Genomic DNA, 19,611 nt, shown 5'->3' with positions numbered 1-19,611 from the left:
AATGTCATCATTCCAGCTTAAAAAGACTGCTGCTATGCCTCGGTGATGGAAAGATCACCGCGCGCGTCCAAATATAGTACCAGGTGTGCCTCTGATTTCAACCCGTCTGAAGTGCCTTTCAGCTCACGAAGATGCCCAGAGGATTTTTAGTCAAGAGAAATAAGAAAGCGACACCTGTTTCGTACCGCGTCCGCTCGGATGAGGATGAGCAGGGCGCGTTTCCAGCCGCGCAGCAGGACGCGCTGTGCGCGCGCCGCCCGGTCTCACCGGTGCAGTTCGGGAACCCCGAGACAGTCTACCGATCCATGTACAGCCCGACCCGACCGGTGAGCAGGGAGCACGAGAGGGCATGCTTGGAGAGGCGCTTCAATCTCGGCTCGCCTATCTCAGCGGAGTCCTTCCCGGCGGCGCCCAACAGCTCCGATCTCGCGCCGTTCGCGCCCGTGGATCTTAAAATCGGCACCAGCAACAGCAACCGAACCGGCACCACAACAACCACGAAAAGACCCGCACCAGACACCGAGCGCAAAGGCAAAGCCGCGTCCAAGAAAGCCAAAGCTATGCGGAAACTGCAGTTCGAGGACGAGATGACCACTTCTCCGGTGCTGGGCTTGAAGATCAAAGAAGGTCCACTCGAGCAGAAGCCCAGATCTCAGTGCGCGGGAGGAGACAAGCCGCTCGGAGAGTTCGTGTGTCAGCTGTGCAGAGAGGCGTACGCCGATCCCTTCTCTCTGGCCCAACACAAGTGCTCCAGGATCGTCCGGATCGAGTACCGATGCCCCGAATGCGACAAGCTCTTCAGCTGCCCGGCGAACCTGGCCTCGCACCGGCGGTGGCACAAACCCAAACCGGGGAACCCGGAAAGCAATAAGACGCCCGCGCCTGAAAAGGAGCACGAGACGTCCAGCGACAGGGACACTCCCAGTCCTGGACTTTCCGAGTCTGGATCGGAGGACGGTCTGTACGATTGCCCGCACTGTGGGAAGAAGTTCAAACGTCAGGCGTACCTGAAAAAGCACGTGACGGCGCTTCACGAATCTGCGTGCGACAAACCCCAAAGCCAAGCGCCTCTGAATCTCAGCGCGTCCGAGTGCCACCTGTGCCCGGTGTGCGGGGAAAACTTCCCGAGCAGACTGAGCCAGGAGAGGCACATCCGTCTGCAGCACTCGGCGCAGGTGTACCCGTGCAAATACTGTCCCGCCATGTTTTACAGCTCACCGGGCCTCACGAGACACATCAACAAATGCCACCCGTCGGAGAACAGGCAGGTCATCCTGCTTCAGATGCCGGTGCGTCCAGCCTGCTGAAGCTGTGCCTTAAACCAGTGCTTCCCAGACAGTCCGACTGTTTGATTATAGGAGGAAGAGGACGTCCAAAACGGGTCGGGAAGCACTGCCTTAACCCACAGATGAGCACCTGAATGCCGATCCTGCTGTCTCTTAAAAATAAAAGGAGGTTTTTGGTTTCACAAAAAAAAAGAAAAGAAAAAGAAAAGGAACCTGTCTTCTTTTTTTTTTTTTTTTTTTGAAAGTTCTTCATGCAAGCATCGATGCAGAACCTTGATTTTAACCAGTGTAGTTTATCTGGAGGAGGTACAACAGGTTAGACTGTTTGCTTATTTTTCTAGGATCTCCGCACAAGTGCTTTTAGCTTTTAGACCTAAGAATCCTAGAACATGCCTTGAATTCACAGGCTGTACATACGTCTCCATCGTTTCTAGCTTTAATAGAGCTTGTGAATCTGTGGACTTTGACTGTAGCTTTCTAAACGACCTACAGACAAGGGTTTCTCCCTTTAGAGTAGCCAGAAATGCCTTGAGTTAGATCTCGACATGCTGTAAAACTGCCTTAATCATGTAAATGTTGGAGTGATTGCAGTTGCTGATGATAATTTTTATATTCGTATTATTATTGTGCGTGTAAATGTTTGTGATTATTTATCTTATCATTATTATTTATTTATTTCAAATGTTTTATTTAAATTATTCGCTCGCCTAATTCATTTGTGATTGATTTGAAATGTGTCTCGACAGCCAAATGTTTCATGTATTGATCTAAAGATCGATCCTCGTCTGCTGAAAGTCGGAAATTCACCTTGCATTAGATACAATCGTTTATTAATTTATTTGTCACGTTTTTTTTCATGTTCGGCGCTTGTGTGTTTCTGCAGTTGCTATTTGTCCAAAAATGCTTAAAATAATGAAAATAATAATAATAAACAGTCCAAAAAGTCAAAATGGGATCCACTTTTGATGTGACATTCCAGCAATCGTGCGTGTTGTCATGTGGAAACCCAGACACTGTGAACACAGAGAGATACATCCTCATCATCATCATCATCATCATCATCTTATACAATGAAATGTGTCCGACTGGATTCTGTACCAAGATACGTCTGCACTTAATAAAACACATCGACCTAAAACTCTGTGTGCGTGATTAAATGACATCCTCATCACAATCATCATCAGCAAAACTAATCTAATTCCAGTAGAATGTGTGACATCATATGGAGAACAAATGGAATATTTGAACTTTTAAAAAGCTGCGATGATTCAAATGGTCAGATGTTTTACTTCAAAAAACTTAATCTAAAACTACACTCTAAAACATGCTGGGTTGTTTGAACCCAAATTTGGGTCAAATATGGACAAACCCAAATGTTGGGTTAAAAATGTCATTTAAACATTTAACCCAAAGGCTAAGTTTGTCCATATTTGACCCAAAGATGGGTTCCCAGCATTTTTTAGAGTGTATTTGAAACATTTTGAATTTTTTCTAATTCCTATAATTCGTGACATCATACAGAAAGTAATTAGAAATTATACTTTACTAAGCTAAAGGGTGAATAAAAAATGGTGAAAAACTCGATGCTGAGCAGGTACAGTATTTCTATGTTAATTGTAAACTATCCAAAAGATCAGTGATCAGTTAAACACTGTATAATGCACAGTGACAATGTTAATGTACTAATGAATGTTAATAAATGGTGATACAGAGAAAATATTAAAATAATAGTCTCTGGGTTGGTTGGAAGGAGGGAAATTGTGGTTGAAATTCTTTGAAAATACTGTAATGAAAACAGAAATAGCCTTGCTTGGTGTCGGCATGCAGGGGACTTTCAGAGAGAATTCACCATAGACACCAAATCCCACAATGCAGCACCTCAGACACACTGCTGTTATGCAGACGCCTCCCAAAGGTTATCACACACACACACACACTCATGGCCACACACCACCTCACTTCACAGCTGAGAAATAGAGTCGTACAGATCTGACACAAATTCTTTCAAAAATAGCGTTATATGAGAGTCGGGGCTAGTTGTCACATTTGTATTCCAATGAATGACTTTTCCACTGTTAGAGGGCAGGATATGGTTAACAGCATTATACTGGGGCAAGTTGTCACAGCAGGAACAATGAAGTGCAAAAAAAAATAAAAAAATCAAACTACTGTTTTGGTAGACCACAATTATGATTAATAAACTGTACACATTTAACACACAAGTGACAACTTGGCCCGGCCTGATAATTATGATAAATGTTCTCGTCTACTATTCAACTAAAAATCTGCTCATTATATAGTAGGCCTATATTTCATTTACATATACATCTTGTATAAAACCTGTTAGTGAAAACAGCAAAAAAGCTGATAAGGATATGTATATATATATATATATATATATATATATATATATTAGGGCTGTCAAAAGATGAATCACTATTAATCGCATCCAAAATGAAAGTTTGTGTTTACATAATATATGTGTGTGTGTGTGTAGTGTATAATTATTTTATATATATAAAAATGCACACACATGCATGTATATTTAAGAAAAAAAAAAATGTATATAAAATATTTATATTTATATATAATATAAATTATATATAAATCTATATACAGTATATACATGAAAATATTTCTTAAATATATACAAGCATGTGTGTGTATTTATATAAAATAATTATACACATTACACACACATATATTATGTAAACAGAAACTTTTATTTTGGATGTGATTAATAGTGACAGCCCTAATATATATATATATATATATATATATATATATATCCTTATCAGCTTTTTTGCTGTTTTCACTAACAGGTTTTATAAAAGATGTATACGTAAAATAAGTATTATCTTTGCAAATAAATATTACTAAATATTAGATATTACTACATATTACTAAAAATAAATAAATAAATATTTCACCTATCATTTTATATTGCATTGTCTATATTATTATATATTATTTTATTATATATATATATATATATATATATATATACACACACACACTCACCGTATATATCTCAGCTCAAAGTTAAGTACAAATATTCCATGCCGTCTCTTTAGTAGCATGATCTCATAAAAACTCATATTAATCACTTGCACAAGAATTTGAAAAATGCTATAAAAATGGCTTTAAATGAAATCTATCACATCACTGCTTGAAATGTCACGTGCAACACAAATCTTCAGTATTAATTAATGTTTACATGCATTCCATCAGTGTATTTTATTACAGAATGAAACCCTCTGCGACCCTGTAATCACAAACACACAGACGCGCATGCACACGCGCACACACACACATAGACAGCCCAGACCACGAGCACCACTCCCTGTGTGAGTGACAGGTGGAGAGCAGCTGCAGAGCGGGCCGGCGGAGATAACAGCAGATAAAGCCTTTTCACACACACACACACACACACACACACACACACACACACACACACTGAAGCTGACATTTACAAACCAGAACAAAACAAGGTAAAGGCATCTGAAGATAAAGCAAACAACAAGCTGGTATGATTTACAGCTGAAACCGATCACACACACACACACACACACACCAGCAGTGATCAATCAGCGTTAGTTCAGCATCATCGAGAGGGCTGGATGTTGACTTTACTTGCCTCTCTGAATGACTGGCCTGTAGTGTGTGTCCTAATGATTCAACTGGACACATTTCAGCTGGTCTCCATCATCTGAGGTCGGATCCAGCGAGCTGGTGCATGCTGGGAGAGAGAATGAGAATAATTAATTGCATTTCCTTCACTAACAATAAAATACCAACAACTAGCGTCTTTCTTTTCCCGTTTGGATGTGTATCGTAGTAGTTCTCAGAGTGTTTGAACACGTTACAGTGATGCCAGCGTGTGTTTGGGCACATTTAGCATGCATGTACTATTTTTTATTTATTTATTTATTTATTTTATTGGAAATGGATTCTATGGGATATGAATATGGTACACTACAATTCAAAAGTTTGTGGTTAGTAATTTTAAATATATTTTTTTATTTTTATAAATTAATTTTATTCAGAAAGGATGCATTAAATTGATCAAAAGTGACACTAAATATACAGTAATTATATTTCAAATAAATGCTATTCTTTTGAACATTCTATTAATCAAAGAATCCACAAAACTATTATTATAATAATAATAACAATAAATGTTTCTTGAGCAGCAAATCATCATATTAGAGTGATTTCTGAAGGATCTTGTGACATTTCGCAAAATATAACAATAGAAAACAACTATTTAGATTGTAATAATATTTTACAATAATACTGTTTTTACTGTACATGTGATTTAATAAAAGCAGACTTGTTGAACAGTGACAAGAGCAAACATCTTTCCACATTCACAGCCCTATACTGTTATTGTGTGTCAACTTCAGTCCCACGCGTCCAAAAGTGATCCGACACTGAAACATAACTGAGATCACCAATTAGCATCCTCAGCTATGAAAGAGCATTAAAATGCATGCGTTTGTGATTGGTGTGTCACAACAATGTGTCATTATGAAAAGCAATGTGTCTGTTGATCTGAGCCGGTGTCGTGTGGAGGTCACACCTGCCGGCTGCAGGTCACACTCGTCTGTTTGTCCTCCTCAGAAGTAAACAGTGGTTGAGCGTGTGTCTGGTGCGTGGCGGCTCTTATCTGGCCTGCGCTCACACAAAGACACGGAGAGGAGAGTAAACACTTGCACTTTCAGGCTCACAGTAAAGCACACAAACCTCAAGGCATTTTCCAGTATGGCAGGTGTTGCTGTCGTGAACTAACACACACACACACACACACACACACACACACAAAGGCAACAAAAACTTACAGTAGGGTGAAAATACACAGCATGGTGTGGCTGTGAAAGAGAATGAAGGCTTTTTTAAACATGGCATTTAAACTTTCCATCCGATTCAACGTGCAGATAAAGGTTTACTTCACAGTGCTGTCGCTCAGAGACTCTGAAACATGTGGGTGGATGGATGGGTGGATAAACGGATGAACAGATAGCTAGATGGATGGATGGAGATATGGATAGCTAGAAAGAAGATGGATGGATGGATGGATGGATGGATGGATGGATGAACAGATAGCTAGATAGAGGGATGGATGCACAGATGGATGGATGGATAAACGGATGAACATATAGCTAGATAGATGGAGATACGGATAGCTAGAAAGAAGATGGATGGATGGATTGGTGGATGGATAAATGGATGAACAGATAGCTAGATGGATGGATGGAGATATGGATAGCTAGAAAGAAGATGGATGGATGAATAGATAGCTAGATAGATGGATGGATGCACGGATGGATGGATGGATAAACGGATGAACAGATAGCTAGATAGATGGAGATACGGATAGCTAGAAAGAAGATGGATGGATGGATGGATGGATTGGTGGGAGGGTGGATGGATAAATGGATGAACAGATAGCTAGATAGATGGAGATACGGATAGCTAGAAAGAAGATGGGTGGATGGATGGATGGATAAACGGATGAACAGTCAGATAGCTAGATGGATGGATGGATAGAGATATGGATAGCTAGAAAGAAGATGGATGGATGAATAGATAGCTAGATAGATGGATGGATGCACGGATGGATGGATGGATGGATAAACGGATGAACAGATATCTAGATAGATGGAGATACGGATAGCTAGAAAGAAGATGGATGGATAGAGGGATGAATGGATGGATAAACGGATGAACAGATAGCTAGATGGATGGATGGATAGAGATATGGATAGCTAGAAAGAAGATGGATGGATGAATAGATAGCTAGATAGATGGATGGATGCACGGATGGATGGATGGATAAACGGATGAACAGATAGCTAGATAGATGGAGATACGGATAGCTAGAAAGAAGATGGATGGATGGATGGATGGATTGGTGGGAGGGTGGATGGATAAATGGATGAACAGATAGCTAGATAGATGGAGATACGGATAGCTAGAAAGAAGATGGGTGGATGGATGGATGGATGGAGATATGGATAGCTAGAAAGAAGATGGATGGATGGATGGATGAACAGATAGCTAGATAGATGGATGGATGCACGGATGGATGGATGGATGGATAAACGGATGAACAGATGGCTGGATGGATGGAGATACGGATAGCTAGAAAGAAGATGGATGGATAGATGGATGAATGGATGGATAAACGGATGAACAGATAGCTAGATGGATGGATGGATGGAGATATGGATAGCTAGAAAGAAGATGGATGGATGAATAGATAGCTAGATAGATGGATGGATGCACGGATGGATGGATGGATAAATGGATGAACAGATAGCTAGATAGATGGAGATACGGATAGCTAGAAAGAAGATGGGTGGATGGATGGATGGATGGATGGAGATATGGATAGCTAGAAAGAAGATGGATGGATGGATGGATTGATGGATGAACAGATAGCTAGATAGATGGATGGATGCACGGATGGATGGATGGATGGATGGATGGATGGATAAACGGATGAACAGATGGCTGGATGGATGGAGATACGGATAGCTAGAAAGAAGATGGATGGATTGGTGGATGGGTGGATGCTAGAAAGAGGATGTATGGATGGATTGAAGGAAGGATAAATGGAGGGATAAATGGATAGACAGACGGTTGGATGACTAGAAAGAGGATCGACGGATGGATGGATGGCTAGAAAGAGGATGGATCATGGAAGGAGGGATAAATGGATGAACAGATAGCTAGATAGACAGATGGATGGATGGATGGATGGCTAGAACAGGGATGGATCATGGAAGGAGGGATAAATAGAGGGATAAATGGATGAACAGATACCTAGATAGACAGATGGATGGATGGGCGGACGGCTAGATAGACAGAAGGATAGACAGACAGACAGCTCAAACAGCAACACTACACACTAAAGAAAGTTCAAAAATAAAAAATAAAAACACTAAAACATAATAGGACGGTTTCAGGCAAACAATTGTGAAATCAAAGAGATCATTTCTCTACAGAAGGCTGAAATTCCTAGCTGATGTGTATCGCATGAGTGTGTGTGTGTCGGCCGGTTTGGAGTGTCAGTTAAACGTGGCACATGTCTATTGTGCTGTGGGACCCCGGACCCTCGGCACAGTCCAGCAGGAGGTTAGCAGACAGCTTTCAGTGGGGGGGGGGGGGAACAGCTGATCCACACAAAAGACTGGGACCTCCTGTTCACAAGCAGCGCACAATACCCCCAGCCTAATGCTTGTAAATCTATTCACTGATCAGAGCGCATGGCAGCACGCCGGTCCCCTTCACTAAACCACAAACCAGCAGACGCTGAAACATCGGAGCGCATCGGAGAGTGTGACAAACAAAACTAGGAAACACTTCACAATAACGTCCCATGTACTTAAAATAGTACTCATTTACTAACCATACAAAACTCCTACAACTCAGAACAATCTTAGAAGAATCTACAAGCATCAACACACACACTCATTTCTGTGTGTTTGTGAGCTGTTCAGTATTCGGGTTGATGAAAGGTCGTCGGTGGGCGTGGCCTGTGTTTCAGGAGGCCAAACTATAATTATGCAGATGAACCTGGAGCTCCAGCCTACTCCAGTGACTGTCACACACACACACACACACACACACAGATGAGGTCTCTCCCCAAAGTGCTTGCAGAGATTACATCAGACTATGTGATCTATGACATCAACCTGTGTGTGTTTGGTTTAGTTGAACATGCAACAGAGGCTGAAAAAAACACAAAAATATAGAGGAAAGAGAGACTTATTTCCACACGCGGAGGAGAAAATTATGATTAATCCTAGCAGGACGTTTATCTATTACTCATATCATAAATAAACGTACATCATGTTTGTTTTGCCTTTGTAAACTTTTATATTTGGGGTTTAGGATTGTTGGCAGAGAAGTGTTTGGTATTTCCTAATTTGCATACCTCTGTAAACGTGCGCGCGTGTGTGTGTGTGTGTGTTCTTTTCTCCAGTTGAGTTTCAGCTGCTGTTTAATGAATGCATGGAAACAAACACCCGTCCCCCCTCGTCTTCACCAGCAACAAAGAATTCATTACTCATTTACTGTACAAGAAAGACAGAAATACTTAAACGGCTTTAAAACACTTATTTTTAAAATGCTTAAATTGTTTTAAAATGCCAGAGGCTGTGTGCTTTTTTTTTTTCATTTTTATTATGTATTCTTTTCTATTTCTGTTTCACTTGATTTTTTTATTTCAGTTTTAGTTTCAGTTCCAAGTAAAAAAGAAATATTTTAATATATATATATTTTTAAAATCTAATATCTATATTTTATTTGGACTTTATTTTAATTACCAAAAATTATTTTTTAATGGATTCAGTTTTAGACACAACAACAACACAAGTGTATCGACACAACGCTCTTGGGGAATATGATTTAAAAAATAAATAAACACTAGTTCCATTATTAACAATAATCCCAACCTGTAGACTATGTATAGTTCCCAATGCATTCATGCCATAATAGCCCAATAGAATCGGTGTTTGTACCATTGTGTGTAAAATGTGCGACTGGCCTTGCATTTGTAGATCTATATTTTACAACGGCTCATCCAATCACAATCTAGAATCACAATTATCACTTTTAATTATTATGAAAGCATAAAGATGTGCCTGAATCTGACCTTGTCTCATGCCGACTGGAGCAAATGAACAGTCTGCAGAGCTGCAGGGTACAGCGTGTGTGTGTGTGTGTGTCCTGTGGGGGTTTCTGTCTGCATCTATTCTGGGTAGGGGTTGTGTGTGCTTGCGTTGGCAGGGCTGGAGCCGGTGCCCGGGTGACAGCAGTGCTGGGCCGTCTGGCACACAGGGAGCAGAACGCTGTGTGGAGATCTGGCACGTGCCGTCACAGCAGCAGGGCCCAACAGAACCGTGACAAATCGCTGAAAGAACCCGATTCAAGAGCGCAACACCATGCACCTGAGGACGCTGTCAGAGACACACACACACACACGTCAGAATTCCAGCATCATTAAAAACACATGCATCCTGTTCAAAAACACAAACCTGCCATGCATTTTTCACTCATACTTTACCGCTCATAATTAATTGTTGGTTATGTTAGTTGCACTGTGGGACAAAGAACACTGATTTAAATACTGAGTAATATTAAAGGGATAGTTCACTTTAAAATTAATTTTTGGGATGTTTTAGCTTACCTCAAGGGCATCCAAGATGTAGGTGTCTTTGTTTCCACAGTATTTTAGGTCAAAACGTTGTTGTCTGTCAGTCATATAATGGAGGTCTATGGTCACCACCTCAAAGAGCATGCACAGAGAAGTCCAAATTAAACATGATTTAATGACTCGGAAATGTAAGGACACATTGATGGCCTAAGACACGAAACGAGCGTTTTGTGTGAGAAAATGAACAGTTTTATATCATTTTTACCTCTTGTAACCACAGCCACAAAGCGCCCTCGTCCTCAGATCACGTGGACGTGGACTAAAAGAGGTAAAACGATATAAATACTGTTTGTTTTAAGATAAAACATACCAAAAACTAATCACAAAGTGAACTATCCCTTTAAGCAACTGCATGTTCTTACTATAGGGTTAGGGTTAGGATGAGGATTTGGTTGAGGATTAGTTGCATGTAATTATGTATCATTTACGGTTATTAAATATGGCAAGTACATAAGAAGGGCACTATAAAAATAAACGGTAACACTTAATTTGACAGTTATACATTACTAAATGTATAGTAATATGCAAAATATTATGCATAATTACAAGTTACTAACCCTAAAACAAACCTTAACCCTAACTCTATAGTTAGTACATGTAGTTAATTAATATCACTTATAGTAATTAAATACTTAAAGGAGTAGTTCACTTGAAAAAAACTTTTGCTGATAATTTACTCACCCCCATGTCATCCAAGATATCCATGTCTTTCTTTCTTCGGTCGAAAAGAAATTAAGGTTTTTGATGAAAACATTCCAGTATTTTTCTGCATAGCTATAATGGACTTCAATGGGAACCAAACGGTTCAAGGTCCAAATGAGAGTTTCAGTGCAGCTTCAAAGGGCTTTAAACGACACCAGACGATGAATAAGGGTCTTATCTAAATAAATAAAAATAAATAAATAATAAAAGTTCAAGTTTTATAAGCACAAATGCTCGCCTTGCTCTGTTCTGTGATGAGCGTTCGTGACTCTCCTGTTCGAACTCGTTCATCAAAATGAACGAATCTTTTTTTGAGTCATGACTCGAAGAGTCCTTGATAAGACCCTTATTGATCATCTGGTGTCGTTTAAAGCCCTTTAAAGCTGCACTGAAACTCTCATTTGGACCTTGAACCGTTTGGTTCCCATTGAAGTCCGTTATATAGAGAAAATCCTGGAATGTTTTCATCAAAAACCTTAATTTCTTTTCGACTGAAGAAAGAAAGACGTGGACATCTTGAATGACATGGGGGAGAGTAAATTATCAGCAAGTTTTTTTTTTTTAAAGTGAACTACATTGAAGAAGTACATGCATTTAATGTTTACTCTATTTGTTTAGGGTTAGTAGCATGTACTTATGCATCATTTATAGCTATTACTACACAAACCACATGTAAAATAATATGCAACAGTGACACTGTAAAATAAAGCGTCCCCAAAACATTTCACTTGCATCACGTGTGACAAATAAAGAACATTATTTTAGACGTTGGTACCTTGGCAAACCTGAGCAGTCTGAGACAAGTCTGAAACTCTGTACGAGACGCATCCCAATGTTTCCATTTGCTCGCCAACTAGGATTAATAACAGAAATTGTAAAGAGATCTCACTTGTGACCTGCGTTTCCTGCGGACATGCACAGACAGACTCAGCGGTGTGTCCTGAACACATTTCCACACAAACCTTTCTTCTTTATTAGCTGGGGGAGAACAGAATATCTGCCATCCATTGAAGACAGCAGACCAAAGGTTCACGACAGACCTCCCACCTAAAGCAATTTCATTAAAAATATGTTGCGTTCTGTCGGGAACGGGAAGTGTATCACTATCCGCGCTGCCATAGCAACAAGGACCATGTCATAAAGGGTCATTTCCTGAGTACCGTGGTATTCAGCACAGAATACAATGTGAGGACAGCTGAAAGGGCTCTCACACTCGCAAACAAAAAGCAATGTTCATTTGCTGATTGGCTCTTTGTTTTGAGTTTTATACATTTATTTATGCATTTAGTCAATGTATTAATGACTTGTGGTGCAACAGATGGAACACATCAAAGCTACGTGGAAGTTCATTGTTGATTAAGTGCTTCGGTTTTAGCGAATTCGTGTGACATCTGACTCAATTCTATTGTGCTTAAAGAAAACATATTATGTTTGAGAACCTTTAAATGCAATAGTTTATGAATATGCTAATCATTCAGCAACATATTTAATCTGATGCCACGTTTTACCAAACATTAGAGTCCCCATGAACTCAAAATAGAACTTTTCAGTCCCTCCAGGATTTCACGATTTGTTTGTGTGATTTTTGCGATCAAAATGACTGATTTTGTGGTGGTAATTTCCAAAAATTTGTGAAAAAATTTGCGATTTATATATAACATTTACCATAATAGTATTCAGTCCTTCCAGAAAAACACTGAGTTTTTTTGTGATTGTTGCGGGCAAAAATTGATTGATTACATGGCCCGTTTTCTTTAAAAATGCGATGGAATATATATTTATATTTATGCAATTTAATGCGATGAAATTGCAGGAATTTGCAAAAATTGAAGGAACTTGCAAAAATTGCGGTTTGATGAAAAAGAGAAAAAAAGTGATTCCCCCAACACCCTGTTCTCACTAGGGTATTGTAAGAGTCATTTCTTATTACTTCCTTTGATAAGCAAGCATACTACATCATAGAAAGTGCTGGGAATATTTAATTTCTCATCTTGTTTTATTTCAGACTGTAACGAGTGTAAATAAAGTGTGGCCCCTTTAAGAGCTGCGCGCTCCCTGTTGAACTCTCTGCAGTGTTATATGTGCGCCTCGAACAACCCATGTGTGCGCGTAATTTCTGTTTGAAGCTACTTCTTTTATCTTATGTTGTTTATTAAGTAACCACGTGACGGTAGAACGTGCGACAGACAGTTATACGAGTTCGATTTGTGAGATGTCAATCCCCTCCGTGAGTCTGTCCGGCGTCGCGTAATTGCGTCACTTCATAACGTTCCCATGGAAACAGGGGGAAATGGCTGCTCTTGTGTGAAGCAAACGCAACATTTTTCAACTTTCTGCAAAGATACATGTGACTTTTTTGCAACGAAAATGCGAGGATTATGAAATTATGCAAACCCCGCATATTTTGCACGGAAATCGGCAATTTATGCGGCGAAAGTGCGGCGTATTTGAAAAAATGCGGCCCCCGCATAAATATGCGGACTTTGGCTGATTTTGCATTGAATTCAGCGATCGCATAATCGCGTTTTTCTGGAGGGACTGACTTTTAGTATATTTTAGCCTTACCGTAGTCTATGAGCTATAGAGTGCTCTAAAACAATGACAAAATTCGCATTTATGGATATGGATCGATGATGTTGATGACATCCACTTCAGCTTCTAATCAGATTTTCTGTCCAATCAAACTATTATGGTAAATGTTATCTATAAATCACAATTTTTTTCACAAATTTTTGGAAATTACCACCACAAAATCAGTCTTTTTGATCGCAAAAATCGTGAAATCCTGGAGGGACTGTCAAATGCTCTCTAGAATCTGAAGCTCCGCCCCTCAAGCCTAAGTCTCAAAATTTAGTATAATTTTGACTCAACAAAATTAATGATCCTAAACTATGGAAGCTTGTTTCCGCCATTGAATAAAAAATATAATAAAGAATTGTGACTTTTTATCTTACAATTCTGACTTTTTTTCTCACAATTCTGACTTTTTTTCTCACAATTGCGAGTTTATATCTCACAATTCTGACTTTATTTCTCAGAATTGCATGATATAAAGTCGCAATTGCGAGTTATAAAGTCAGAATTGTGTGTTATAAAGTCAGAATTGCGAGATATAAAGTCAGAATTGCGAGATATAAAGTCAGAATTGTGTGATATAAAGTCGCAATTCTGAGAAAAAAAGACAGAAGTGTGACTTTTTTTCTCACAATTGCGAGTTTACATCTCGCAATTCTGACTTTATAACACATAATTGCGAGTTTATATGTCGAAATTCTGACATCTTTTCTCAGAATTGTGAGATATAAACTCGCAATTGCGACTTATTAGGCCAATTTTTTTTCCCCCATCAGAATAGTTTAAATCTCACAATTCTGACTTTATATCATGCAATTCTGACTTTATAACTCGCAATTGCGACTTTATATCACGCAATTCTGACTTTATAACTCGCTTTGCGACTTTATATCACGCAATTCTGACTTTATGTCTCGCAATTCTGACTTTATAACTCGCAATTGCGACTTTATATCACGCAATTCTGACTTTTTATCTCGCAATTCTGACTTTATAACTCGCAATTGCGACTTTATATCTCGCAATTCTGACTTTTTATCTCGCAATTGCGACTTTATATCACGCAATTCTGACTTTATATCTCGCAATTCTGACTTTATATCTCGCAATTCTGACTTTATAACTCGCAATTGCGACTTTATATCACGCAATTCTGACTTTTTATCTCACAATTGTGAGAAAAAAAGTCCGAATTGTGAGATAAAAAGTCGCAATTATTTATTTTATTTTTTTATTCAGTGGCGGAAACAAGCTTCCATACTAAACAGACCAGTATCTAAATCCAAACATTAGTTTCATCATTAGTTGTTTGAGTGAAATACACTAAGCATGCGTGTAACGTTTCAAAGTGCCATGGACAGCGCAAATCAATGCATTCATTATCCATTACTATTGAACATATTTAAGTGAAGGAACGCCCTTGTTCACTTCTTATTGTCTGTCCTTTTGGAGATGGATGACTTAACGTTCGCGGGGGTCATGAAGGGTCAGCAACGGTCTACTCTGACATTCAATGTGGTCTAGAGTGGGTGTGTTGACCAGACCCAAGACCCTACCAATCTATAATAGATGTGTGATCGTTTAAGAGGGACAGCATTCAGAATACAAAGACGCAGCTTTTAACAAAAAAACAGACACACTTATAGCAAAGAAGGTCAGGGCTCAGAGAAAAGGAGTACAACATGCTATGGCGGAAACAAATTTCCTCTCGAGGACAAATAAATCATGATCATCATCATCATCATCCCAACTGCAACAATGTGCTAAGCCCAGCTACATTCACAAGGTATCCTCCACTGGATGAGGTCAGCTAATTAACCTCAACGGATCAAGACGCCCTTCCCTGGCGCTCCTCAACTGGGCCGACCTGAATCCCTGCGGATAATTGCCTTGTTGACATTCAGCCAATCACAAGATCCAAGCCTGTGAGAATTGGGTCTGTGCGGACGTGCCACGCGTTCTGCCAGTCGCGAGATTTGCCCCTTCAAGTCATTAAAGCCGTGCTGAAAGACTCCAATTAACCTCATCAGCTCCCGCTTCTTAACAAGGTGCTAAAAGCGGACAAGAAAATCATGATGAGGAAGGAATCAGAGCCTGCTAATCCAATCCCATCTCCATTACTCAAAATAAGCGCACTAATTACATTTTCATATGCATTTCGGGTCCGGTATAGATCAGTTTACGGCTAGCCCCAACAGCGAGGAAGTCCACGATGCGTCAGTACGAGGGTGAGTGTGTCGAGGAAAATGAATGCTGTTAAAGTAATTACACTCGTGAGTAATCAGATTCGGGCTAAATAAATCTGACATGGACACCGCATTAGTCAGGGAAAGATGTTTTGAGCACGTACCTTAATACATGACACCTCAAAACCGTAGGACTCATTTTCTTTCTCGTGAATGACCAGGAGAAAGTGTTTGCAAAGTTGAATGGATTCCAGTGCACTCTCAGAAAACACTTTTGTTCCTTATTTACCCAATACAGAGTGCATATTAGTTCCTCAAAGGTCCAGATCAGGCTAAATGCTGGGTTTTTTAACACATCTTTGGGTCAAATATGGACAGACTCAGCCATTGGGTTAAATGTTTAAAGGGATAGTACACTTTGAAATTAATTTTTGGTATGTTTTATCTTACCTCAAGGGCATCCAAGATGTAGGTGTCTTTGTTTCCGCAGTAGTTTCAATTTTGATGTTTTCAGGTCAAACCGTTGTTGTCTGTCAGTCATATAATGGAGGTCTATGGTCACCACCTCAAAGAGCATGCACAGAGAAGTCCAAATTAAACATGATTTAATGACTCGGAAATGGCCTAAGACACGAAACGAGCGGTTTGTGTGAGAAAACGAACAGATTTATATCGTTTTTACCTCTTGTAAATACAGCCAAGTCCAAGTGATCTGACGGCGAGGGCACTTAATCTGACGCCGGAAGTGATCTCTCACGTCACTCATTGTTTACACCGAGATTTCGGAAGTGTTACCCTTCACTGTGAAGATCTAAACATATTTATATATTCAGGAAATCACAATAGAAGACGATTTGGATATTATCAATAGACAACGTTGATTTTTTTTTTTCAACTGCGTGAGAGATCACTTCCGCCACACCCTTTAGATCACTTGGATGTGGCTGTGGTTACAAGAGGTAAAAACTATATAAATACTGTTCGTTTTCTCACACAAACCGCTTGTTTCGTGTCTTAGGCCATTTCCGAGTCATTAAATCATGTTTAATTTGGACTTCTCTGTGCACGGTCTTTGAGGTGGTGACCATAGACCTCCATTATATGACTGATAGACAAGAACGGTTTGACCTAAAAATATCAAAAGTAAAACTACTGCGGATCTTGGATGCCCTTGAGGTAAGCAAAACCATCCCAAAAATTAATTTCAAAGTGAACTATCCCTTTAAATGAAATTTTTAACCCAACATTTGGGTTTGTCCATGTTTGACCCAAATGTAGGGTTAAAACAACCCATAAGAAGAGAATCATTACCTTGAAATGGGATGCATCTGGATTTGAGCTGGAATCAGGATTAGTTCCCATTCCTGCTTTAGAGATGACCTCAGTGTGCATCTGTGGGAGGGGAGTGTCCCGCGGCCCAGTTCTTGCCCAGCGACGTCTCAGCGCTGTTCTGGCAGGCACTGGAGCCATCTAATTAACACAGGGGGAAGAGAGCGCTGTGCTGGCAGGTTAATTGAGCCTATGGGGCATTCTCTTACAGTAAGGGATGAGTCCATTTCCCAGAACGTTCGCTCCGTAATGTGGAAAAGACGTGAGGTAAAAGAGGTGGAGATGCTTGATCTGATTCTCGAGACCAATTCCACCATTTTTGGTCACTCCAGGTGTTTTTCCCCACTATATTATTTGGTCATTGTGGTACCCTTGTGTCATCAACATGTGATGTGAGTGCCATTGTTGAGCACCAGCAGCAGGTGTTTACCACTGTAACTAGGTAACGGGAGACAACTGAATCCCATGCTTTTGTCTCTTTGGTTTAACTATAACAAGCATCCTGAAATAGATGCAATGAGTGCATTACACTAAAACAGGCAAATTATGTCATCAAAAGCACAAACTGGTTGCAAACCACATTAATCATCCCTTTGACCAGCGATTCCTAACTTAAGCGGTACTTAAGCAGGTTTCAGGAAGGATTTTGGTATTACAACCAAGTACACCTTAAAGGGGTAGTTAACCCAAAATCAAAATTCTCTCATTATTTATGTCAGCCAGGAGTCTCCAAACCTGTCAGTATAGCTCTGACATCAGTCAAAACACCTGCCTGGAAGTTTCCAGTATGCCTGAAGACCTTGATTAGCAGGTTCAGGTGTGTTCAATTGGGGTTGGAGGTGGTGATGGTACTTTGTTTACGCATACATACACATACCCACACTCACACTCCTATACATTTACACTTTTATTTCACTTCTATGTTGTTTTGTATGTCTGACTGTTTAAAAAAAATGGGGTTGGAGCTGAAGTCTGCAGCCGCTTTTTCTACAACATATTTGCACAGATTTTTGGGTTGCAAAAAAACCCGGCGTTTTCATTAACCGATGTTATGTGACTGAAACATTTTTTTTTTTCTCTATAGATAAGTCTTTACAAAAATCATGGCGATGGATTTGGTGGGTTTAAGAATAACACAGCCACCGCACAAACCATTATTTCTAATCAAAGGAGACGTAGGCATGTTATCCAAGCATTAATGGCAAGGAAAGATCCTTATACTTGGGAAGGGCACATGAGGTGTTTCTCCCTCATATCTGCTTCAAGCTCTTGATTGTGGTATTTATTTTTGTGGTTTAGAATCCGGTATTCTTATAATTCTTTTGTCTTTTATGAGTGTAATAAAAAACTCTGTATCGTCTTCTGTCCAAACATACGGTGCCATCTACGTCAGGTGACCTGTAACACTCTCAGAAAAAAGGTACAAAAGCGGTCACTGGGGCTGTACCTTTTCAAAAGTTCATTTGTCCGTTTCAGGTCTAATATGTACATTTTATGTGCTAATATGTACATTTCAGGTGCTAATATTTACATTTTAGTTGCTAATATGTATATTTCAGGTGCTATTATTTACATTTTAAGTGCTAATATGTACATTTCAGGTGCTAATATGTACATTTCAGGTGCTAATATTTACATTTTAGGTGCTAATATGTCAATTTCAGATGCTAATATGTACATTTTAGGTGCTAATATGTACATTTCAGGTGCTATTATTTACATTTTAAGTGCTAATATGTACATTTCAGGTGCTAATATTAACATTTTAGGTGCTAATATGTACATTTCAGGTGCTATTATTTACATTTTAAGTGCTAATATGTACATTTCAGGTGCTAATATTAACATTTTAGGTGCTAATATGTACATTTTAGGGGGTGATATGTACATTTCAGGTGCTAATATGTACATTTCATGTGCTAGTATTAGCATTTTAGATCCTAATATGTACATTTCAAGTGCTAATATGTCCATTTCAGATACTAATATGTACATTTTAGGTGCTAATATGTACATTTCAGGTGCTATTATTTACATTTTAAGTGCTAATATGTTCATTTCAGGTGCTAATATGTACATTTCAAGTGCTAATATTAACATTTTAGGTGCTAATATGTACATTTTAGGGGCTGATATGTACATTTCAGGTGCTAATATTTACATTTTAGGTGCTAATATGTACATTTCAGGTGCTAATATCTACATTTCATGTGCTAATATTAGCATTTTAGATCCTAATATGTACATTTCAGGTGCTAATATGTCCATTTCAGATGCTAATATGTACATTTTAGGTGCTAATATGTACATT

General features: G+C 39.3%; 1 protein-coding gene and 1 long non-coding RNA gene across 2 annotated transcripts in view; one reads left to right on the top strand and one right to left on the bottom strand.

Annotated features, from left to right (window-relative positions):
* LOC148976880 (uncharacterized) overlaps positions 1–19,611 on the bottom strand; it is a 115,781-nt gene that overhangs the window by 14,849 nt on the left and 81,321 nt on the right. The gene's annotated exons all lie outside the window — the stretch shown is intronic.
* Positions 41–2,422, top strand: insm1a (insulinoma-associated 1a). Its single transcript, XM_039674351.2, has one exon. The coding sequence runs from the start codon at positions 132–134 to the stop codon at positions 1,305–1,307; it is 1,176 nt and encodes a 391-aa protein (XP_039530285.1). The 5' UTR covers positions 41–131; the 3' UTR covers positions 1,308–2,422.

The sequence above is a fragment of the Pimephales promelas genome, chromosome 13, assembly GCF_988280905.1.
Source record: "Pimephales promelas chromosome 13, fPimPro1.hap1.1, whole genome shotgun sequence".
In the NCBI taxonomy this organism is placed as follows: Eukaryota; Metazoa; Chordata; class Actinopteri; order Cypriniformes; family Leuciscidae; genus Pimephales; species Pimephales promelas.
The sequence above is the reverse complement of the archived record's forward strand: the minus strand, read 5'-3'. Positions and strand labels throughout refer to the sequence as shown.